The 24,803-nt window shown below is 35.4% G+C and overlaps 1 protein-coding gene across 12 annotated transcripts in view; it reads right to left on the reverse strand.

Moving 5' to 3' along the window:
• Positions 1 to 24,803, reverse strand: part of HEATR5A (HEAT repeat containing 5A) — a 69,669-nt gene that overhangs the window by 31,840 nt on the left and 13,026 nt on the right. For 11 of the 12 annotated variants that reach the window (XM_075103309.1, XM_075103302.1, XM_075103301.1 and 8 more), the window contains exons 3-15: positions 24,056 to 24,332; positions 22,827 to 23,038; positions 18,398 to 18,506; positions 17,724 to 17,873; positions 17,290 to 17,461; positions 15,083 to 15,243; positions 12,358 to 12,613; positions 11,101 to 11,256; positions 10,031 to 10,281; positions 6,766 to 6,877; positions 5,738 to 5,890; positions 4,260 to 4,359; positions 3,391 to 3,500 (exon numbers count right to left, since the gene is read on the reverse strand). In XM_075103309.1, coding sequence (XP_074959410.1) covers positions 3,391 to 3,500; positions 4,260 to 4,359; positions 5,738 to 5,890; positions 6,766 to 6,877; positions 10,031 to 10,281; positions 11,101 to 11,256; positions 12,358 to 12,613; positions 15,083 to 15,243; positions 17,290 to 17,461; positions 17,724 to 17,873; positions 18,398 to 18,506; positions 22,827 to 23,038; positions 24,056 to 24,181 — 2,068 coding nt within the window. In that variant the 5' untranslated portion in view covers positions 24,182 to 24,332. The remainder of the gene's footprint in view (positions 1 to 3,390; positions 3,501 to 4,259; positions 4,360 to 5,737; positions 5,891 to 6,765; positions 6,878 to 10,030; positions 10,282 to 11,100; positions 11,257 to 12,357; positions 12,614 to 15,082; positions 15,244 to 17,289; positions 17,462 to 17,723; positions 17,874 to 18,397; positions 18,507 to 22,826; positions 23,039 to 24,055; positions 24,333 to 24,803) is intronic. The other variant, XM_075103303.1, reaches the window with a different exon arrangement.

Below are 24,803 nucleotides of genomic sequence, written 5' to 3' on the forward strand. Positions count from 1 at the left end.
AGTCCTTGTGAACTGGGAAATATCAGCACTGGGGGGGCTTAACTTCACATATCCAGTTCTTTGCATTCAGTTTAGTTGTTAGATGATCATACAATTACCTGTTTGCACTGAAGTTGCTTATAATTTTTCAACACAGGGAAGTTCCAAGAAGTGGGACAGCACAGTTAACAGCACCACAGGAGCACAAGCAGAACCACTTGGAGCTGGTAGCTGCAACCAGCTATTCTACCCTTCCCGAATCTTGAACCTGTTCTGCGAAAGCCGACTTACTCCCGTCTACCTGCCAAATTCCTGTCCCCATCAGCCTCTCTCCCTTGCAGGCCTCTGTTGCTTTGCCTTCCTCCCTGACTGGTTATAGCAAGTATGCCATTCTTCCCAAAAGGCTTGACTCAAATCTACATGTAAAAGGCTAGCACTATCATATATATGTATTCCAAGATAGACAGGTAGTGTGTGAAACGGTCAAAAATTGAGTCTTTTTAAAAAACACAATAATTGAAAACAACAACAAGGAACTGCTCATTCATTAATTATTATAGATCACAATCAAAAAAAATTTGAAAAATTCTCTTTCTATTAAACAGCTTTTCAAATAAAATTTAATGGAGATACTCAGCAATTTTTAACTAAATTAACATTTATTTTACTCCCAGACACTTGGCCATCCTCAACATGTCAAATAATATTATCCCAATGTAAAGCAGTTCAAAATTTTGAGCCAGAACGCTGTTCCAGCATTCTAGCTATTCATCTCATCCTATTAAGAAAGAGAAGTAAATGCTTGTATTCAATTTTATGGTTTAGACAGTAGAACATAACAAGCACAAAAAGCTGATGAAGAGAACCCTAATGACAAATGTCTGACAAAACACATTAATTTCAGACCACAGAAAACTTCAACAAACCTGACAACCAAAAATTCAAATTACTGAAATTATTTGTGTGAAATTATCAAATTGGACATTATAGTAATCAAAAATTTTATATTAACTCACAGGAAATAAATGCTCTAGCCACAAAAACATGAGCACATCAGCATCCAAAGCTAATAACATGTGAAAATGATCAAGAATAATCATCTTAGAAACAGAACCTGCTTTTCCCAGCTTAACAAGGTCGTACTTTGTATCAGCTAAATTGCAAAGTCTTAACCATTCACACCTGATGGAAGACAGCACCTAGAACATGCTAGATGTTTCTCACTGATGTTGTAGTTAACCCAATACATTCTTCTCATATCTGTCACTTCTGAAATAATGCAAAAATAATCTACTACTCATGCATACTTGCGGTAAGCCTTCATAATTCTGCTGTTTGAACAGACAACGATTTTCACTGATGACAGAAAGCAGAAAGAGAAACATCAGAGAGGCTGAAAGAGAGTAAAAGGGCCAAGCAGAGCCTAATCAAGTCCTAGTTTCTCTGGCCTCAGAAATCTAAAGGTTTGAGTTGAGAAAGAGGCTTAGATCTATGAATAAAGAACCTGTTTTCAACTGTTTACTTTGCTGGGTATTTTGTTTTGTTCCTCTTCTGCCGAAGAAAAAAAAAAAATCTTTGGACGTTATTTGCAAATACTAAAAGCTTGAGTTACAACTCCTAGTATATGTCCCCATCACCAATTTTCTCAAAAAGAAACAACTTGCACGTTTCTAGCCTCTGGCTAACTACCCAGATCAAAGAAAATGAAAAGAAAGAAAAGGAACAAAACCAAAACTAGCGAAAACTTCTGATTCAGTGTGTCACCCTGAGCCATGCAAAATGTGCCACGCTGTGCCACACGAGTACACCTACTACTCTTCCTAGTGATAATGATTAGACATTGAAAAAACACCCTGGGTTCCATAATCATATTGTTTTCCCAAATAATTTATTTTAAAAAATCCTAATATTTGAAAAAACACAGTTTCTGCATGGAAATACTGGAAATAATATGGAAAGAAAGGTATTGGTTTCAAGCTTTGCCTTAAAAACTTTCTTTGCATTTCTAAATGATGCATCCTTACATGTTAAAATATATAACAGACCTTGAAAATTAGCTTTGGCAATATATGCATTTCCATTCTTTCCCCAGTCTCATACTGCTGTATTACAAACAGCTGAACAACTCTGAGACTACATCTGTCAAATTACTGTCTTGATTCTAAGGCTATTTACAAAGCTTTCAGCAGCGTGGCCACTTACAACAAACCTTTTAAGCTTTTTTTTTTTATATATATACTGGTTCTAGATAGCAGCATCCTCAGCTAGGATGCTCTCTCACAAGATTCAGACTTTACAGGTCACACTGTAAAATACTGTCTATTTTTCAATAAAGTTAGACCATATGCAAAAATCCCAAACAAACCAGGAATTGCCAAAACTACCCACACCCAAATGTCCATATTCTATAAAACATTGCCCCTGTAATAAAAGAACCAAATAAATAACTTGCTGTAGGGGATGGAAGTATCATTTCAGTCTTAAGTCCAAGTCACAAATGAATATTATACGCTATGCTTCAACTGTTCTCTGTGCCACAGACTTCTAATGTGGCAACAGCTTTAAGGTGAAGGTCAGGGATTTGTCCTTAAGAAGATCCACTGAGCAGTTACCACTAGATGGAGCAGATTATTTGAGTAAGGACTCCCTCCATGATTCAGAGGACAGTCAGTTCAGCGGCTGGCTGGCCCGTATTCTCTGTGTCCTGATTAAATACCCTGTTACTTCTTTTTACAATTGTCAAACACTCTGGTTTTGTATTTCAGTCCATACTGAAGTACTCTATGGCAAACTATATTTCAACATGAGAATTTAAAGACGACAAAGGTATTTAATGTTTTAGTTAAACTGTTAGTGCATTGTTATTGGATTAGAGGATTAGATTTTAAATAATTCTAGTGATGTTCTGCTACAGAAAAGTGATCCTGTCCCCAGATTGTTTTGAAATTTGTCTTTAGATACAAATTTTTTATCCACAGTCTGCACAGAATCAGATGAATATTAAGTCTACTTGAAGCAATTTAATTTAATTCTTTTAATGGACTATATTAAATTAATTTATGCTAAGATTACACCTTTTCGATTTAGGATTCAATGGAGAGTAAAAGAGGCAAAGTAAGTCAGTTCTTTAAGCAGTTTAAAGTTGCAAGGTCATCTACTCTAAGGTTTCAAATAAATATAGACCAAAAATCTATATTTGGAATAGGAGAGGGGAAAAAAAGGTCATGAACGCTAGTTTTCAAAACCTTAGTGACTTCACTACAATTCCACCAAATCTAAACAGAGGGAATAAAATTTGTTTATTAGAAGAGGTGGAACTACTCCTTGCTAGCTGAATATATGGTGAACAAAACCTTAAAAGTGAGTCCATAGTATGTTTTAACAGATATCTCTTTGTAAGGAAATACGTACCTTCATAGGTCTTTGGAGGCAATACAGCTAGTAATTCATAAAGTTTATGTCTGTAAACCGTTGATGATGTTTTTACAGAATTTCCATATGATTTATTTATCGAAGAAAGCCTTAAAATATAAAAAACACATCAGAGATGTTAAAGACTAAGCATTATGAAACACTGGTTTCATTTGTACCACTCTACTGAATACTTTTAAAATCTATTTGTATTATAAGTACAGTTTTGATTTGCATTACCAGTAGTAGAAGGAAAACAATATATTTCACATGTTGTGACAGAACCTCTCTGTTCTCCATTCCCAGTCATTATTTTATTTTAGTACTAGAGGAATAAAGAAGGCTTTCTATTGCCTTTGACTATACCTATATTTATTACAATTAACTTCTTTGTGGATATATCTCTGTAGATTTGAGTTTAGAGCCCAAATACATTAAATCACTACATACTCTGAAGGCAAAAATTTAAAAATTATAAAACCCTTTTCCAGCTTAGCTCTGAATCCAAATATAAAAAAAGCCCGTCTTAAACTTTTTGTCCAAGCATATTCTTGACTTTTTTTTGTATTTTATAAAAAATGATCACCCTGAAACACGAATGTGTATGTTTGATTAAAAAAGTAGAATAAAAACACTACCTTAACAAAAGCATGCAATGGTTTTTTCTCTAGCTTTTTTACACGATACTGGAATCTGCAAGACACATTATGCCAGCTAAAGTCTTCAGTTATACAGCTGAATTCTATACTCTAATTTTTTTACTTTGAAAATAAATTTCTTTAGAAAGCACACTAAATCAAATACAAGACGATTACTCTGTAGCTTTTCAAAACCAGAATCCCATTTAAGAGTTTGATACACACACTTACTGTGTCAATAAATCAACAGCACTTGGGAGTGGAGGAAGAAGTCTCTGAACAACTTCATCCGTAAGAAGACCAGCACAGTGGGAAACAAAGCTTTTGATAGCTAGAAAAGGAATTGGATTTTAGCTTACTTAGTGTGAGACATCTAGAAGAAAAAAAATCATATTGTAAAGTAATCACATTATTACCTCACTGATAATTTAAAAGCATAATAAAAAGCATGCAAAATAAAAAAGTATTTTGACAAATAATTTAAGAAACTGACAAAAATCTCAAATGAAAAAAGCCATATTTACAGATGTGCTGTTTTGACGTTCCTGCTTGGATGTTCATACCCTGACTTTTAATTGCATATATAAATGCAACATAAATATAAATGCAAGCATTTTTTGTTTTTTCTGATGAATTGAGTTATGGGATATAACTCAACTTCATGATAATTCTGTGATCACAATTTAAAAAAAAAGCAGAAGGATGATGATCAGGTGACCTACTGCTTACTTTGCTAGTGTACTATTTAAATTTAGCTTAATTACTGTACTTTAAGAAACAACTTACATGTACATGAGTATTTTTCCTAACTTACAGAAAATTAAACTTGAGTTAGTAGTTCAGAAAGCATTTAGAGAATACGCAGTATTAAAGACCTCTTTCCAAAAGGAAAAGAGAATATTTAATGGTTAATTGTTTAGGTTACTTCTAAAATTAAATTGCTATTGAATTCCACACTTTCCGACAGATTTTAGAAGTGAGAGAATGGGGTGATCACTATACTAGGGTTCACATTTCTGCAATGCAAAGGACCTTCAATAATCTAGAATACATGACTGAAACACATTAATTATTTCAAGATCACTGGAGTAAACTCTTGGAAACCCAAATTCTCAATATTTCATGACAAAAAATTGCAACCTACCAGACAGCAGCCAAATACATTGTACTCTTTACTGGCTGAGAACTGCAACCTCCTTACTGTAATTTTTACCTGAGTCTTCCCAGTCTCACAGATGTGTTTGACTGGCTAATTCTATTTTGCTTACATTAAGTCAGCTATTGGGAAACACAACTGCTATTTACCAAATATAAAAGACACTATAAACAACAGAACATACCTTGGTTTGGGTCCTCATTCATTACAGTGATACATATGTTAAACAAGAGAAGGGAAGCAACCTTCCTGATATCACTTACTGCTTGGAAATGAACTGATTAGAAGAATAAGAGGAAAAACCCTCTTGGATTTTTTTGTTTGTTTGTTTTTTACAAATACAAAACACATGCGTGTGTATATATATAGAGAGAGATAGGTAAATATATATATATACACACATACACAAAAGCATGTGTGTTGGGGAGTGAACACACCCTTTACCATCCAGTGAAAAAATTCAACATGAAGTATTGTTGTTCTTTCAGGAGGAAAAACAAGCAAACAGCCAAACTATAAATATGCAGAGAAAGACACAGTAAATCCCGCTTACCACAGAGAGCACCAGCACGACCTTCCAGTGTTACTTGCCAGGTAAATGAATCTCCTCGTGTCTTCTCTGTTTCTAGGTCTTTAGGAGATGATGGAAAGATGCATTTCCACAGTAACAGCATTCGTGGCAGATGGTGTTGGACAACTGCAGGACCTGTAAGCGTTGTCATGCCAATGTAAGGATTAATAAAGTTCAATTTTCTCTTTGGTTCTGTTACCTATGTTCACAAAATCATTACAGCTCTGAACAAATCTTTATGCTACTTTCCCAGCCATCTCATATAGTTTCTGAAATGTTTACTCTTTTGGTACTCCATTTTCATACATAACTACATACCCACTGACACATCTACAAGTATCACCAAGCCAACTACAATCTCCGTTTTACTAAGTACAGACCCTGTGGATCTCCAGCATAAAAGAGATGTAATAAGCAATAGTGATGTTCAGAAAAGCAAACATTTGTTACTGGTTAATGTACAAGGTGTGTTTTCCCTAGTCTAAGAAAAAACTAGGAGTTGTTGGGCAGAAGTAATAGCTGAAAACATGAAAGGTGCCTTAAAAACATGAACAAAACAGATAAAAGACATTCACGCGTAATTTAGTGATCACAATCAATAATCTGACCACTAATAAATATCAGAAAGTTCTTTAATATTTCAAATGCCTGACAGGAGGGAAATACAAGTGACTAGCTCATTTTGTTCTTAGATCTTAAAAAATAGCAGTTAATTCTTCATGACCACAAAGATATTTGGTTAGATTGACTTTGAAATTTATCTTCTACATTTAATTAATAGCAGTCCCGCCCAGTCACTTTTTTCAGGCATTGCTCCCAATGAACTAACAGCAAATTTGGAAGAAAAGATATTTTTATTTTAGAAAGTTCTTCTAAAGATTCCAGTTTACCTTGTTTTTTAAGAATTATTTTGCAGTGCTAAATTAAATGAAACATCAAAGGAACTGAAGTCAGGGAAAGAACACAGAACAGCTTAATTGAGTTTATGAAAAATTGTAGAAAGCTACTACCTAATGTCATGAGGGCCGCTATCAACAGCCATCCAGCCTGTGTTCGCTGCAGCGAAATGCGACTGTTCTGAGAAGCAGAACACAACAAATCCTCTGCTACTGTCATGATTACCTTCAAAGTTAGAGAAAAACAGAGCATCAGGATCTTAGTAACTACCAAGTGATTTTTCAATACTATTTGCTGTGATACTTAATCCTATTTCAGCGTCCCCAGTTAGAATGCCGTCGTCTTCTCACAGTATAGCACGAAACTCAGGCTCATGTAGTTGCAATGACCAATTTCAGTACGAGTCTGGGACGGCTTCAACAGTTCCTGTGGGTTACTAGGTAAGCTACTTTGTGCTTTGTCCCCTTCTTTTGTCAGCAGCAAAATGAGAGCTGGTAGTTCCCACAGGAATGTGTGTGGCAAGGATAAAAGGGTTCTGATATTCTGTTTATGCCACTATGTAGAAAAGGATAGCATGAGACCTATGAATTAGGGCTCAGAAGAAGTGGCGAAAGGGGTAACAATCTTTTTATCTCTGGTTTAGAATAAGGTCTACCATTCTCTCCAACAGTTTTTAATCAACAAATGATATGACTAAACAAGTTAGAATGGGATGGTACGGTTAGAATTAATCATATCTCAGCTTCTCCACAATAATTGCATGTGCCTGCTATTGTGTACTAAATGCAAGGTGACAATCTGCGCTTGTTACCAAAGCCTAAGCTACCTAGAATTCACATGGAGGAACACACAGTGTGCCCATGGACAATTACCACAGTACGGCTGAAGCTTCAAAAAGTATTCTGCAAATGGTTTGCTTCAGTTATGTTTCACATGTACCAAAAAAAGTATTTCTTACATCTTGCATTATGCCTGGTTGCCAAAACAAACTGCTTGCAGATTAGTATTACAAGAAGTGTCACTGTCAATAATATAATGAAAAGCCTCAGTATAGCCTACTTCCTTCTATAACTTTTTGCATACTATAATTTATTTGGACAGTGTAGACAGCATCCTTCTGTGATTTATTTGAAAAACTGTAAAACTTCATGAAGTTTGCACTTGGAAGTTTGCTTCACGAAAGTTTGAAATTTGTACACTTTCAAAACTTAATGAAATGTTAACAGTCTGAAAATGGTTGCAGATGAACACTTATTTTGACAGATTCTTGATAGATTTAAAATATTTGATTGTAAAATTAAAACAACCTTGTTAAATCATACTATTAAAAATTACTAACAGCTTAATATACTTAAATTACCTGACAAGCAAGCATCCTAGAAAGGATTTCATTTAATGATATCTAGCAATTTTTTTCTCTATGTATTAGGAGAAATGCCTTATTTTTGAATAATTTTTCTGAACTGAAGTATAAGCACTAGTACAGAATGCTAAATATATACAAATCCACTAATTATTTTGTTCTCTTGAGTAGGTTCCACCTGCTACTGTAACCACTCTCTCAGGGGAAAATACATTAATATAAAAAAGTTTCTGTCCAGGTCACTACCATCTACGTTTGATATTTCCTTTTCAAAACTGCTCTATTTAACACTGGTCTCTTTCAGCTCCTCAGAAGAGGAGCCAGTCTGGAATCTGGCAGTGTTCCTAGGAAAGAATGGAAAAGGGCTTTCGTCAACTCCTCTGTTCACCCCCCTGCCAGCTTAGTACAGAATACAGTGTTTCTCCCACACTTTTCTGTGCCCTCCCATACCTCCTTCTGGCCCTATTTCATCCAATTCTGTTCCTCTAAAAGAAGAATTATGTTTCTCTGTTAAATAGAAACTTTAGCTCGGCTTAGGTGTATAGTATTTGAATGGTACTTCTTAACTACATGACTGGGCAAACGATACTCATTTTGTTCTCTCCCCATGGTCTTCCATTATTCACAAGGAAAAGTTTTTTAAAGCTAAGAAAAACAGGTGTTTTTTTTTTTTACATTTACAAATTATTTCGTCAGCAGTTGGGACTTTGAATATTGAGAACTGTAGCTAGCGATGTCTGTTAAGGAGGGGCGTGAAACCATTAGTACTCAACGACACGGAAAGGGCGGGCTGGAATCACTGCAAGGGACATTTTTCCTAATGTACTAAAGCATTCCTTTCATCTTACAGTGGTGTAACAACAAGAAAAAAAACCACAATCCTTGTGTCAAAGTGTGCCACTTCTACAATGTCCACTGGCTCTGAAACACATTTTTGCAGAACTGAGAATGTAAGTTTCTACGTTTTGCAGAGAATTAGCATGTACTGCTGTTATTTGTGTTGCACCATGGTTTTCCAACTGAGTAACTCCATGGATAAAGTTCACATTGAGGTGGAAAGAGCTTCTTCTCCTGGACTGTATTTCTACACCTGCATATTCCTAAAACTTCAGAGCACAGTATAGCCTATCTGCACTAGTGGAGAGATTGGTACAAGCAACTTAGACTATGTTAATGAAAGAAATTGGTTTCTGTTACATTCTGTAAAACAAAATGAAAGCATGTATCTGTTGGGCTTGATTAAAGGTTTTGTTGGACTTGATCAAAGACTTTCAAGATAATACATAATTGCTGTTGTTGGTGTAAGCACTGACTAAACTGTACACTGGAGAGTCACTGTGGGCCTGGGAAATATTAATTTGGTTTAATCTCCGGTTGAATGAGTTTCCTTCCAGAAAACTTATTTCTAACATCACAGCATGCAACAGATCTGTATGTTTACTTCTGATTTTTTTTTATCAAAGAACGATCTTATCCTTTGGCAAAGTGTGATGCATTTCAGCTGTATGTAATCCAGACTAGACTCTTCTCGTGATTAACACTGCTGAAATGTCAGCTTTCTCATTTAAGCCAATGTCAAACTGGGCTAGAACTGCAGGTTTGCCTTGCTGTAAAGAATTTAGTTTGAAATTCTGAAAAACGTAACTCTACTCAAGAAATGTTTTCTCCAGGTAAGCCTTTTCTTAGACTGTTCAATTTAAGTCCTTACAGCTCCACAGAATTGACCTCTGTCCCAAAACAAACTCCTCCCCTAACAAACTTCTCCATTAGAAAAAGGTAGCAGTATGAGTAGTTAATACAGTCATTAGTGATATTTTCTGAGAAATTCACTCTCCTGACACATGTGAGAAAAACACTTGCTTATTTGAGTTACAGCATGCTTCAAAATCCCTTCTTGAGGAAAGAAAATATCTCATCAGTATACTGGGTTATGTGATCACCTCATAAGGAATACATGCAAATACCACTGTAAAAACATCAAAGAACTGCCTGTAAGTAAAGTATTCAGACCATACCTTCCCTTTTCCATGTGGAATTCCTAAAGGACTGTGTTTTACTGCGCCCAGCAAAGCAGCAACAGCAAAACTGTAGCCTGTTACTGCTTCTGGGGAGGATTTCAATACACTAAGACGTTCGATGCAACGATCCAAGAGTAGGGATACATAGGAGGGCAATGCTACTGCAATACAGCGTAAACACCAAGCTGCTGTTAGTCTAACTGAAATGCTGGGATGAAGAATGAGAGAAATTACTACTTCCAGAACTCCTGAAAAATAAAATGCATAAACACACTTAAGAAATAGGCAAGCAGATAGTCAAAGAAGCAAAAAATGTATACAGAGGACTGGTGAACATATCACTATCCCATTTCTGTACTTTTCTTTAAAAAGTAGTATTTATTTTTATTGTGAAATATTTCTTAGCAAATTTAAATACTTCAATACTTTTTTAAAAAAATTACCCGAAATGAAAAGTAACAATATGGAGAAAACCTAACATATTATGCAGTTATTCACCAATGTGCATAGAAAATATCTGTACGTATTCTCAAGGAAGCAGAACTCCTTGCAGTGGAAACAGATGTCCACCTGAACCCATCTAGAAAAAAAAGAAAATTCTCACTGCAGATGAATGAAAACAGTAAAGGTAGATGAAGATACCCAAGCTCAACCAAACCAATTTACTATGAAGATTATGAAGTGTTGGACTTCAAATACAACCCTTAATGGATTTTAATTTGATATTGATTTTTTTTAATTAACATACTAGTAGAGGCTGGAGAAGATATAGAACCCTTTGGGCAATGCCTTAAGATTTCCTACAGCATGTAAGGCAGCCAACTTCCCCTCATCCTTTTTTTTTAATTTTGTTTAGTGGATGAAAACAGAAAAGGATAGAAAAACTAAGGAGGTCCAGGTTAGGAGGCTGCACGCCACAAGAAAGGTTGCTATAGTCAATGCCAGACAACAGATCCCAACAGATTTGAACGCATTGACAGTCTAGCTGTAAGAAGTCAGAGAAGATCACAGTGAAAAAAAGGAATGTATTTTATACTCTGGTTCACAAAATAATTCAGGGCTTGTACCTGTACTGGAGTCTTGTAGTAATGGTGCTGCTGTAGTCCCTAAGCCATGGATGAGACTTCCGAGTTCCTGAAGTGCACACACAAGCACATGCTGACTTGCTGTTACATCTGTTGTACTAATTCTTGTTTCCAAGTTACTGTCACTCATTGCAGCATCTGATAACACAATATAGGAAGAACCCCATGAAATCATTACCCAAATGAAACAAACAGATTGGAAAAAGTTGATAAGTTGTTTATATTGCCAAATGAGCTTTTATCATGACCATTTTTATTACTGACCAAACTGTTTTCATAAAGGTTTACTTTCACTGAGACAAGTACATTTCTATTACTCAAATGGATACTGCAGTAATGACTGTAAGGGCAGGAGAGTAGATAAAATGGAAACTACCAAATTACTTATCTTTAAGAGATGGGGAACAGTGGCTAGTAAGAAGCATGCCATTCTTAGCCTCATCAAGAGTGACATGAATTTTACTACAAAGTAAGAAAAAAGAAATGCAAGGGAAGAGTGGAATAGTGCAATAGCTAGCGAGCAAGACAGTGGAGGGTAGGGAATAAAGAGGGAGGGAAAAATCTGGAGTTTTTTTCTGAAAGTTCATCTTTTGAGACACAAGTGATTATGTCAGTTTAGACACTCAACACTTAGATATTTAACTAGGATACAATATGCAGCTGTACACCAGGGGACAACTGGTTATGCCCAGCATTCTCTTTCTTTTTCCCTACAAGGATAATTGTGGGAGATCAGCAGCTTTTTTTGGAAGTGGTGTACAAGACTTCATCGTGCAAGAGGTCTGTTTGCTCCAGAAGAAATGCTCATTTTGTCAATTAGGAACAAATGCTTATTTTTCGAACCATCAGTAATATCAGCTGCTCTGAACAAGAAGGCAGAATCTGGCTACACATATATTAACTGCCAATTTAATTTATTGTAAAATACTGTCTATAATTTGTTGCTGCATGTATTTATTGTTTTATTTGTAATTGTTTAAAATTATATCCACTGAGGAAGAAGTGCTAAAAATTATGTTGACACTTGTATGGGTACACACATGCAGAAACACAGACACACACAAACAAATAAGCAGCCCAAGTTAAAAACAAAGCAGTCCCTCAAAAGCCCTCTACATTATTATGGTAATAAATCAGCACTATATATTCTACTTCTGCAGTCTCCGGATTAGGAAGTTGGACAATCACTTAAAAAAGGAAAAACGGAGGCTGAAATGGATAATCTCATTAGACCCATACCCACAACTTTCTTCAGTTTCCAGATGGCCTGACAGATCTCCTTGGCAGCTGCAATTTGAGCTTTTTCCCCAAGAAGGCCTCCTACTGTAGCTTGAAGGATAAATGAAACACAGCGGCGACAGCCGATAGCATCCGTCTGACTCTGAATAGCCTTAGGGTGAGACTGAGACACGAGATCTAGAATATGGGAAAGGAAGGCAGAGAAGTTCCTTTCAAGCCACTGTGCTCCTAATGTAGAGACTAATACCACATATGCCTGAAAGAGATTTGAAAAGAAGCCGTATTTTAGAGCAAAATTATCTGGAAAAAACAGTGCCAGCTATCCCACATGCATAATTTTTTTACCTCTGCACATTGCCACAACTCGAACGTTACTAAACTGAGATTATTTATATATTTATGCATCCGTAAATCACACACATTCTCGCTTCAGGTACCTTCAGTTTTTTTGTATCTATTTAAATCATTTAAATTGCTTTCAAAGCTGTGCGAGCAATATTGCAGCCTGCTTTGACTCTAAGTTAATTCAAGCTGTTTGCCCGTGCTATTTCCATCCAGAGTGTGAGAAATGGCAGTTTACCCTGCACAGGCACTTGTTATGTAAAACATTGTGTTTGGTCTCACTGAACAACAGCTTCTAGCTATTTAACATTCTGCACATGGAACCCAAATTTAATGTATGAATGCATTTTAAGAACTACTATGTTACAAAACTATAACCCATAACCCTGAGAGAATTTTGTTATTATAGGCTTTGAATTAGGGAATATTTGCAGCCCTTAAGCACTGCCCTTCATCTCAATGAATTTTAATTGTTTGCCTGGCCACGGAGGTACCATAAGAAGACTATGTTTGTCACAACAAAGAGAAAGAATACAGAGCCACTTCACAAATCTAATCACCACAAGACCATTTATTTTGCCACATAATGCGCTCCCTTACAAATGTCTTCCATGTGCCTGTGTTAGATGTTTTTTTAATGAATAGATGTGCTACCATCAAGACAAGGGACTACAAAAAATTAGAATATGCAAATTAACACACAAAATTCCTCATAAGAAAGTTCACAAATACTACCCAAATCAACAAACTTCTATATTTGCATCATACATACTGTGTCTCATGTCTAATACTAACAACTAAATTATTCACATAAAAGAAAGTGAAGTACTGTAGATGGAGAAGCTGTACTATTAGATCCTGTCAGCATCTAACAGCTCTCGAAAATCACTACTTAGGTTTCATAATGTAACAGTACATTACCCCTGTTTTACAGATTTGAAAACTGAGGAATTTAACAGGATAAATAGACTTGTGAAGAGTCATACTGCCATGGCTACGTCTTGAACCTGGCTGTGTCTTGAACAAATATAAATTCTTCTTCCATATGTAAGAAGTAATCTTCAGTGTTTTTCTTTTTTTTTTTTTAATTTATAATAAGCTGCAATGCACATAATTAATATATTTTATAACTGCAAGCATTTTCTACTTACCGGCATTGATTTATGCATGATTTCTCAAGTTTTTCTTACAGAAACATTGCACTGTTTTAACTGTTCTGGTTAGAGTGTACCATCTAGCACAGATACTATTGTGTTAACATAGAAAAGCACAAAAAGCAGACAGCCTCCAAAAACCAGCACAAATAGTCAAAACACTGAACTGAAACATCTATTCCTGGAAAACTACTAAAACCACCATATATGTAGGACACCCTAGGAATCTGGCACATGTTTTCTAGGCAAATAGATGTCAAGGTATTATTGTTCCCCAGCTTTTCAGTCTGTCTGCCACAAGTTAATGCTTCCACCCAGCATGATCTGAGCATAGAAGACAATTTGTAAGCACTTTCTAGGTGTTTCAGTCATAGTCTGGCAGCTTCTATCAGTAACTCAAGCTAATTTACAGATTTTTTGCACTGCAGAACTTGAAATGCACTGAAAAATTCCCTTCCTGGCAAAGGGGACATAAAATAGCTGTGGGGACTGCAACTTTTAAAACAACCATAGCTGTTTGGTGTGTGAATGTTCACCATGACCTTTAGTCTGGATTTACAGGTTTAACCTTTGAATATCTAGGTCTTCGCATGTAAATGCCATTGAAGATTATATTTGCAGGAAGAAGCCAAGCTGATATTATCTGAAAAATTTATCCTGTTTTTACCAGCACACACTATATGGTCTGACTTCAGTTCTGCTCAGTTAACAAGATTATATCCTCTAAGTGAACATCCTGGAACACAGCAAAACAGATATTTGGGTTTTTTCAACAAAATTCTGTTTTCCTTATTTTTCAAGCACTTACCCAAAGCAGAACCATTCTTTCAGAAAGGGACTGGGAATGTCCCTACAGAGAAGGAAACTATTCTAAGTTCAAAGCATTCTTTTAACTTCCCCCTTTCATTTTTAGACATACGGTATTAATTTTTAAATAAAAAATTTGAGGCAAGTACTTATTTATATCACTTACTTGAAATTCCTATCATATGAAGCTTTCACAAGCAATATATATTTAATCTTGAAAATTTCAAACTATCAGGTAAACAATAAGCATCAGGAATCTTCTTTTCTTTCTAGCAGAACTCAAGATGTAAATCCTTATTTTAAATTGTATAAATTTTGTCACAGATACAAAAAAGCATGAAATAAGAGATACATGGAGAGCAAAACAGTTATTATAGGAATGTTTAGCAGTCTCAGAAAATCATAAATAACAGAATCCAAACCTGGGTGACTCCAACTCTAACATCTCTGCTGACTGAACTGGTCCCTTTCAACATATCGCCACTGGCTCGTAGAAATCCACAACTTCCACGCAGAAATCCAGTTCCCAATAGCTCCATCACTTCTTCCAAAGAGACTCTGCGGAAGTTATGCCTGGTGGATGCTAAGAAGAGGTGTAAATCTTTAGAGGAATAGCTCTGTAAAACTTGTTACCTTTTGGAAGAAAAGTTTCAGCTCTAATCATTTTAGAAAAAAACAATTTGCACAAATTCAGTGGCACAACCAAATCCAATACTGTTTGAACATAATTTCAAAACAGAGACTAAGACATTTTAGGACTCAGTGCTGCAGGGAACCACAATATTTCTCAAGTTTTTCCTGTTTCAGCTATCTTTAAATAGTTTAGGCCACCACCCGATACATATACATGCATTTACCCTCCCTTAGTATTTACCATCTAATCTAAGCTCCATTTGCAAAAAGGCCTGTCTGGCCTACTACCACTGCCGGAAGCTTCATGAAAGTCCTGACTCCAACTCATTCCGTCTTACCGCCAAAGACAACCCCCTATTCCTAACTCCAGACAGAGCAGATTACCATGCTTATGCTATGCTTATGCTAAGCATCTGCTATGCTTAGCCATCTATGGGCACAACAGGGTCTCTTAAAAACAAAAGCACTTCACCTTAGTATTAAATTAGCTCTCCAAAATAATGAGAATAATAGAATATGTTTACCATCTTGTAGGAAAATTATTTATGCCTCGTTCCTATTCTGTTGTTTTATTTCTTGATAGAAAGTTAATTTAAAATATGTGCTGGGACGTGTATGCAAACATAGCACAATGACTGCATAGTGTGCAAGCTAAGTGACCTAAAATTTTCATGTCCTAAGTGAATTTCAAAATTCACTGCATTTTTCATACTCTTTGAATATTTTATTGGGAAAAGTAAGAGGAGTTAAACATGTCCAAAAAAAACCCCAAACAACCAAACATCAGCAGGTTATCAGATAAAAAGCAGAAACTTCAGGACTATGCAATTCTTCATACATTGCTCCCTTCACTTTTCCCCCAGCCCCTTCTAGCCTCCACCTAGCATGTGTCTCACTTAGCTCTAACTTGTTTTTAACCTAGTGTTTCCCCACTAAAAATAACCAAACACATAGCTGATGAGCAACTTGTATTGCTAAAGTGCTACGGTAAGATTATATAACTACATTGCTTACAAAGATTAAAGAAAACCATTGAGTTTAAAAAAAAATTACTCTGACCTCTTTATAAACTTTTAATGGGAAAGATAAGTGCTGATTGTTTTCTGTAACACAATTATTGTCTCCAAAGAGGTTCTTAAAAAAAATACTTTATAAATCAAGACTTCAGAGTCTCCAGTGCAAACACACAGCCTCAAGAATTTTGAAAGGCAGTAAGCTGGGCTTAAAAGGCATGTAATTTTGTCATTTGCTGCTTATTGCACTGAAGGTCTTCTCTGATACCATTAAAAGCAGAAACAGTCTGAATCACACTTACTTGGCATCCTGCTGTATTTAATTTAGCTTACAGTTAAATATTTAGCTTTGGACTCCTAAGATTGGACTGAAAATGACCAGTCTGAATGGCACCAATGATTTGAGATGTTAACCTTGTGCCAGGATGCTTCAGTTGGATCAAGTACTGTCTGTTAGCAAAAACTGTTACATACTCTGTTCAGTGAACAAAACTGCATGTTCATTTCTGCTTCTGATCACACTTATACTGCTAGACAATCCAGATGTGGTATTGATGATTGTGGAAAAACAGCTTGAAAAGATATCCTTAGCTCTTTAGTTTGACAAAGAGACACTCCCTCAAATCTTAGTGTTTTCTACACTGTTGAAGTTAATCTTGCCTTTAAATACTTGAGGCTACTAATTTCTCTCAATACAATAACAATCTTGTAAGAGAGCCAACTGGTTTTATCAAACATTCTTCCTTGTTTATGATTTAATAAATAAATAAATAAATATATATATATATATATATGGGTTAACATAACAAAAAACATGGCACTTCACAAGAAAAATGTTACAAGAAATACCAAACCAGAGATACGCAGAGCCAGATGGAGTTTACATAGTGATTTTACTTTGGGCTTCAGCAGAACTTGAGAGTTTCTGGTCATCTGACAGATTTTTACAGACAAGGAATCAGCAAACAAAGTACATACTTTACCTGTTGTCTGTTTAGATGTTAGAGCTCTAGCCAATACTGTGCCTAAAAGTTTCGAAACTGCTAATCGTACATCATAATTGGAACCTTCAAAGGACTTAAAACACAAGGTCACAACACTATCCAGGTCTGTACTCCACATAAATACTGCTTCGTTCTGCAGTTCAAGAAGACACTAGACAAAAAAGGGAAATAAAAATGCTTTAATGTAGAAAAGCACTCAGTACAAATTTTACCTTGTTACATAATACAAGACTTCTCGCTAACAAAATAAGCACGCTGCTTCATACTAAAATTACCTGAATTTTTGCTGTCAAGGCAATATCAAAGAAATTAAGGCAACCAAGCAATGTATTTACTGCTCTGTTCATCGTCCATTAAAACAGAGTTTTATTTAGGGTGTTTACTTAATAAAGATATCTATTAGAGCACTTTACCTTTGCAGCAGCACAGCGGACTGCCATGGATCGATCTGTCAAACATGATCGGGCAGCTTTGTAAATGTCTCTATGACAGGGGATAGCAGCAGCTCCTAAACCATTTAATATATTTTGCAAACTAAGCATGATTTCATAACGACCTTGAGACTGAAAAGTGAAAAGGAGAAATGTTAAAGTTTTGTAACCCTAAGCTCCTTGGAAATACAAAATTCCGACTACTGAAATAGGTACACAATGGTTTGGGTCTTCAACTTTTAGAGATCTTTTTATGCACAAGTGAGTTAAAGCAGATAACTTGCTCTATAACACTATAAGCAAGTGAAAACAGTAATTCTATGTTCTACTGGATAGTACTCACTAGCAGCTTAAAACTCAAAACATGAAGCACAAGCTGGAGCAAAAATGTTGTAATTAATAAGGCAATTAGATTTTCTAGTTTATCAAGTTATTTCATGAAATCAGCTTGAGAATAGCTATGATCCATCCTTTTATAGTCATAATACATTATCCTAGTAATTCTTTGGAATTTAGACATTGATTTTTATCCTATGACTTTCCACAATTTTTTCATATTTTGGTATCATGCACTTTCTCCTATTCATTGGTCCAGCTGCCAACAGTAAACATCCTATTAATTTTCCAATCATTTTTTAAACATGCTGTTCCAATACCTCCGCATTCTTCATTGCTTTAAGCACATTCCCAACGGTGTCAGTAAAACTGTTTCCCAAAATTCTTCCCAATTTTTTGTATAAATAGCCCAAGCATACCACCGCAGCACTAAAACAAAAGCAAATCCAAAGATGCGTGAAAATGGATGCAGTAATAGATGAAAGGGATTAAACGACTAATGTAATCAATGGGCAAACAACAAAATAACTAAATAGAATGTCCCAAAGATTTCAAAAGAAAAAAAAAAAAAAAAAAAAAGGTCTGTGTGTTGCATGTAGACTCTAGGAGAAATGCAGATACAAGGGTTGGGAAAATAACTTGGATAATATAAGAATTAAGGTAATAAAATCTTCCAATAAAGTTTACAATAAGAATGCAATGTTCATATCCACCTTTAGACCTTAACATTAATTTCTAACTAAGCATGCCCTGCATCACATGCTCTATGGCACTGTGCTACAGCAGATGCTGCTCAAATTAGTCAGGGGTAGGTTTATTTACAACTAAACCGTCAATAGTAGACTGCAAATGGTCTAGTAATTAAAATTCTGGCATTTATGTATAACAACAATAAGGAAACACCTTGAAGGAAATAAAATATAAGCCCATGTCCTTTTCACAGCACACAGATTCTGAATTCAGTTTCTAGGTGAAAAAACCTGACAATGGGCATCTGTGTGCTTATTGGCATCTCCTTTAGCAAAAGTAAAAATTGCTAAACACTGTGAAAAAAAAAAAGAGTTGCTTAATTAAAGTATTTTCCTTTCAATAATTAATTAAGGAAAAAACTTTGGTTTTGCATTGACAGATCTATAACTAAACCGATTAGTTTTATGAATGCAAGGAAAAAAGAAACTGTATCTTTAATCAGCTTTCTGCTCTTTGGTCAGACCTACTTAAATATGCAGTAACACTGCTCAGTATCCCCTTCAAGAAAACAACATTTTACTTATTCCCGAACTGAATTCAAGTTTCACATAAACAATCTTAAAATCTCATACTGAACATATTCTTAATTAGAAAAATGCATTTAATATTGACAGTAATTCCTTAAATGACAAAGCACAGTAAGAAAAACAAAGCTGATATTCTTTGTCTCTTACCATCCAAAATCCTATTTTTGTTAAAGCAACATTTTTCATTATTGCTTTTATCTGACTCAGCACACACCAACATTTTGGATTTTAATTTTGTTCATGGGGTGGCTGGCCATAAAATTACAATTGTACCATCTTACTACTAATTTGAGCATCTGATGGTCACAGATATTCTCTTTAATTAGCTTCAAGCGGCAATATTTGTTGATGAGTAACATCTAGTCAACTAAAGATGAGAATACAGATACTTCTGTGCATCAATATTTAAGTTTCTATAAAAGTTCAAAGCATAAGACTTCGGAGGCTCCTCTGACTGCCTTCTTGAATTGTATCATGACTCTAGTTGTGTATTTTTTTTCACTACAAATGTTTCTTCACTAAGTTCAAACTGTATTGAGTCACTTTATCTGTCAAATGACAAGCAACACCCAGAAGTTGCCAAGGAAGCCTGTAAATTTATACAAGTTTTGCAGGGAAAAGTGTCTCTGCCTGTGTTTTTTCCTCCCTGGTGGAACACCTCTATTTTGATATATGTCTCCGTCTGTAAGATACATTTAAGTTGTGATACATTTGTTTTCTCTCAAATTTTGCCTTAACAATTGTACTTGAAGAGGTACCAATAAAAATGCAGAACTAAAATACTTAAACATGTGGTAAAATAACACTGAGATCAGCTATGAAAGTTTGCTGACCAGCCAAATGCTTTCAAAATGTTTATGGTTTAAAAACAGCCCTAGTGGATATTATAAAAACTTTCTAATTTAAAGTAAAGTAATAAGCTGCATTCACACTACATGACGGGTTTATGTGATCTGATAGAGCATTCACATCACACTCAATTTTAGTAGGAGATGAGCACCTAAGGTTCTTTTTTAAATGCTTGCCTAAAACATTTGCATCTTCCACCTATATGAAGGAATAAAAATGATTATGAGATACAAGAACAATCCACTGGAAATTGTATTTAAAGGAATTTCCAGGCGAATCAACATATTGTGAATAATGATGGCAAAGTGTTACTACCATACAACATGGGCATGTGTGCTAAATAAGGACAGATGGCAAAGACAACACTTTAATCAAGATTTAAAAAAAAAAAAAAAGCTGTCTTTCTTCACTGAACACCAAGTATCCCATATACTTGCAGCCCAAGATAAAAGATTTTACTCAATAAAGAGTTCTGTAGTTCCAGTTATTTTTCTGTGGCCTGTTGTCTCAGTGTCAGCACTATAAGAAATCCCTTTTCCAAACCTTTTTTGAAGTAAAACATATTTTACTGCTACCTTTTCCTCCACTTCATCTCTTACTTCCTCTCCTCACTAATGCTTACTTAACCCAGCAGGATTCTGAACACTGCCACCTCACTTTCTCCCCCAGCTACTTCTCTGCCTTCCAAGTCTGGATATCTGCCATTTCTGTCTGTCTTTGCCATTTCTGCCTTAGTGCCAATGGACTCCATCATCCCTCCTTGCTGTGCTGACGTCATCCTGCTCCCTCCACTGTGGCATCTCACAGGTGAAGCAAGGAAGATCTACAGAGCTCTGTCCCGTACTACAGCCCACCTACAAAGTTAATGCATCTCACTGTTGAGGAGCCAGTAGTAGAGCAGTAATTTACTTTGTAGGACTAAGGCCCTTTATAGCAAACCTATTCTTAACTCAAAAGACTGCACAAGAGGTCAACTGGAACAAGAGGGAAACAAAAAAATATTATTATATTGGAAAATACAACTGACTCCTTGCAAAAATCTATTTTCAGGAAACACCACTTGGGTTGTCAGAAACAGGATTAGCATGTGAAGCAAGGAGGGAAGACAGATTCTGCTCTGCTTTGTAGACCGTATCATTAACGCACAATGATGTTTTACTATATCTTTAATTTTCTTCACTATATTGAAAGATGTGCATTGTTTCAGGGATTAAGGTTACTCCTCATATTTCTGCACCTTAATATTTGGTTTCACATCCTGCAATACAAGTTCGTGTTCCTCTGTTCTGTCGGCTAGGCTTTAGGCGTTTAGTTACAAACATTTCAGATGTTTCTAACTCTATCCAGTTTCCCAGCTGGATTAAGAAATGTACTCAATATGTGTGTTTTGCACCTGGAGTTGTACTTCTCTGTTTCACTGCTCTACACAGCAGTATATTAGCTTCTCCTTGCTCTTCAAACGCCCACCCCCTCATAATTGGTATCCATATTTTCCCTGGCCTGACTTTCAACTGTCTGGATGGAGCTCACCAACTCTCTTCTACCCTTTTGGTTCCTGCTGCACACACACAATATCCAATACTACCACGTTCTTTGTTTTAATATCTATCCTGTGGTAGTAAACTCAGATGCATCATGTCAGGTACATATTTTTTTTTTCTTTTACTAATGCTAAGTAAGTTACTTACGAAAAGCTTTCTTCACCTCTTTTGTAACAAGCAGCACTTGTGTGACTTGCCGTAAAGCATGGTTTATTCAATATGGCAATATGTATTGCAAGCTGGTTTTGTTCCCTCACTGAACAAAACCAGAAAGCATAAACCAGCCTCAGTTTACCCTATTACCTTAAAGCATCCTATGGTCATTGTAGTTCAGAATGACAGCAACAAGTTTAGCATTCCTACACTCCTAAAATATTAATTTAGCTTAGCTTTCAAATCACTCAAGGCATTTCTTTCCAGTGGATGCAGTAAATAGTAGCTAGCTAGGTAGGTCAAATCGTGTTCTAACATACGCAACTTACACTGACTCCCATCAGCCACCAAATTGCCTCTGCGTTAAATGTTTCAAAAGTAATATGATTTTGAAGTGTTTTAATGTGATTGCTTTTATGTTATATTTATGTGAATTGTAACCAGAAACTTATAAACAAGGAAGAAAACTATATTTTAAGCTTACTAAACATTCAAGGGCAATTTATATTGTAAAGTACTGACCTGACTTCTGCCCCCCGCCGACATGAAGCTGAACTTCTTACTCAAAACTTTCCAGTAAAGACACAGAAAGGAATATATAAAATGCTACACAAGTTCTTAGCCTCTCATAATTCTGCCCTGAAAGCAGCGTATATTAAACAATTAACATACAATTGTTATAATACCTGGAGGGAAGGAAACAATTTGATTTTGTTTTCAGGTGACTAATTCAGTTTCTCCTTGTAATACTCAAGTTTAAAAACTTTACAGATGTAACACCAAAGAAAAATGCCGCATGGTACAAAGCTTCTACTGGACAACAGACAGAAATGAGGAGCATACCCTCTCCTACATTAACTTCTCACCATGTAAATCTGTCTCTCCTGTTATTACTGGATTTGAAGGTTGGAGTTAGAAAAAATACTTACAGTTTCGTAGGCAGATAACTTGGTGAATCATCTTTACTCCGAATGAGTTCATTGCATTTGTCAATTGTTTGGTAAACAGAAAAAGTGTCTCCAGTGCTATATAGTACAGCTAAATTCTTGGCAATAAGCCGTCTGGTAGGAGGTCCTGGTGAATTGTTTAATAAAGAAGTCAACTGTTCAACCAATTTCTTCTGGTTTTCCCTTATATCAGCCTGGAAACCAAATCAGTAACCAGTTCAATTTCAGTTAAATTTAAAAGTTAGTTAAAGATAATTATTGCTAATTCTCTTTTCATTATTACCATTCTGATACTCTGACATTCTTAATTAAAAATGAACATTTTATTGCACCTTTCTACTTAAAGACAAAGCATCTCAAATGTGTTATTACATTAGTCTTATTTAAAAAAAAAACACATTTAAGTAGTATTCTCCCTATGGCACTTGAATAATTATATCTTGCTAAAACAAAATTGCTATTTCTTGCTTCTTTTATGCCTGTTTTAAAATAAAACAATTTGTAGAAACATAGTCATTTAAGTAGTAAAGAAGAACTTGAGCAGTTTGAAGAAGTTGACCATTAGAAAGGAAAGAACCCCCTTAAAATGATAATCTGTTTTAGTCTTACCTCAAGATTTTTAAATGTTCCTTAAAAAAACCCAAAAGAGATTAAAGAACCTGGCACTGTATTTCATTTATGTATTTTAACAAAAATAACATAACTCTAAAATACTGTTATCTATGTTGATTTACTGTTAAATATCCACATATGCTACTTAATATACACTAAAAAGTGAACCAAACAATTGGACAGTTGGCTGGAAACAGATCTTTTATCACCTGATTAGGAAAAAAAAACAAAGGGGACGGTGTTACTTTCTTGCTTGCAAGAGAACCACCAAATAATTGTGCCATGCTAGGTGGAAGCATGACTGCCATTCTTCATCATGGGGTTGCAAAATCTTGCAGTAATAAAAAAAAAAACCTAATGCTTATTTCTCAAATTCCTTTAATTTGACAAATGGCTCTGTCATTTGAAAGGCTGTGACCAAAAACTTGTAACATTCAGAAAGTTACTGCTAACACTGAACATACTTTCATTGCATGCACATAAAAGACATGAAGCAAATGAAACTGCATGCTGCTCCTTGGTTTTAAACAAAATAACAAAAAAGCCAGGGAGATATAGCTCTACAATGTATTTTTCTTCTCAAGACTCATTATACTTACTCTGCTAGTCACTGGTAAAAGTTTTTCCAAAAACTGTAACCATTCAAAAATGAACTCTGCTTTTTGAAATTCACCAAGTTGGTTATACGCTTCTTCATTAAGTAGTAAACTGTGAGCTAACTCCATTCCTTGAAATTTTCCTGGAATCTCTCCTCAAACACCGTGGAATAAAAAACAAACAAACAAAAAGCCTGAACAAAAAACTACCAGAACTGTGTTAATCAATCAGGTTTTCTTCCCCATTAATAGGTGGTGATTGAATCAGAAGTTTAAACACCTAAACAGAAAAAGAGAAAAGTTACTAGAGAGTCAGCGATCATATTAGATTTTTGCTTGGCTTATTAAAACTAAACTTTCAAAGGACAACTTAAAATTAAAAAAAAGATTACAGTATTTTTATTTAAGTGGCTTTAGTAATACTTAATGGTTTTGGAAATGATGTTGATGTAATATACAATTTAAAGCATATCAGAAAAATCAGAGAGGTCACACTGAACTACTATTTTTCCTTCATCTTGTTTTGCATGAAGTGAGGTTTACAAGTACTTGATCACATATATACCTGAAAGTAACAATCAGCTGGCCCGAAATATGATGACTTTTGTGATCTATAATTAAGTGCAGCAGTAACAGTAACCGACACCTAGCAAACTCACATTCGTTATATTCACAAATAGAAATGCTAGTATCTTATTCAAACAATTTATGTATTCTCAATGCCAAGCAAGGAATAAAGAAAAAAACACAG

The sequence above is a fragment of the Phalacrocorax aristotelis genome, chromosome 9 (assembly GCF_949628215.1).
Source record: "Phalacrocorax aristotelis chromosome 9, bGulAri2.1, whole genome shotgun sequence".
Classification (NCBI taxonomy): domain Eukaryota; kingdom Metazoa; phylum Chordata; class Aves; order Suliformes; family Phalacrocoracidae; genus Phalacrocorax; species Phalacrocorax aristotelis.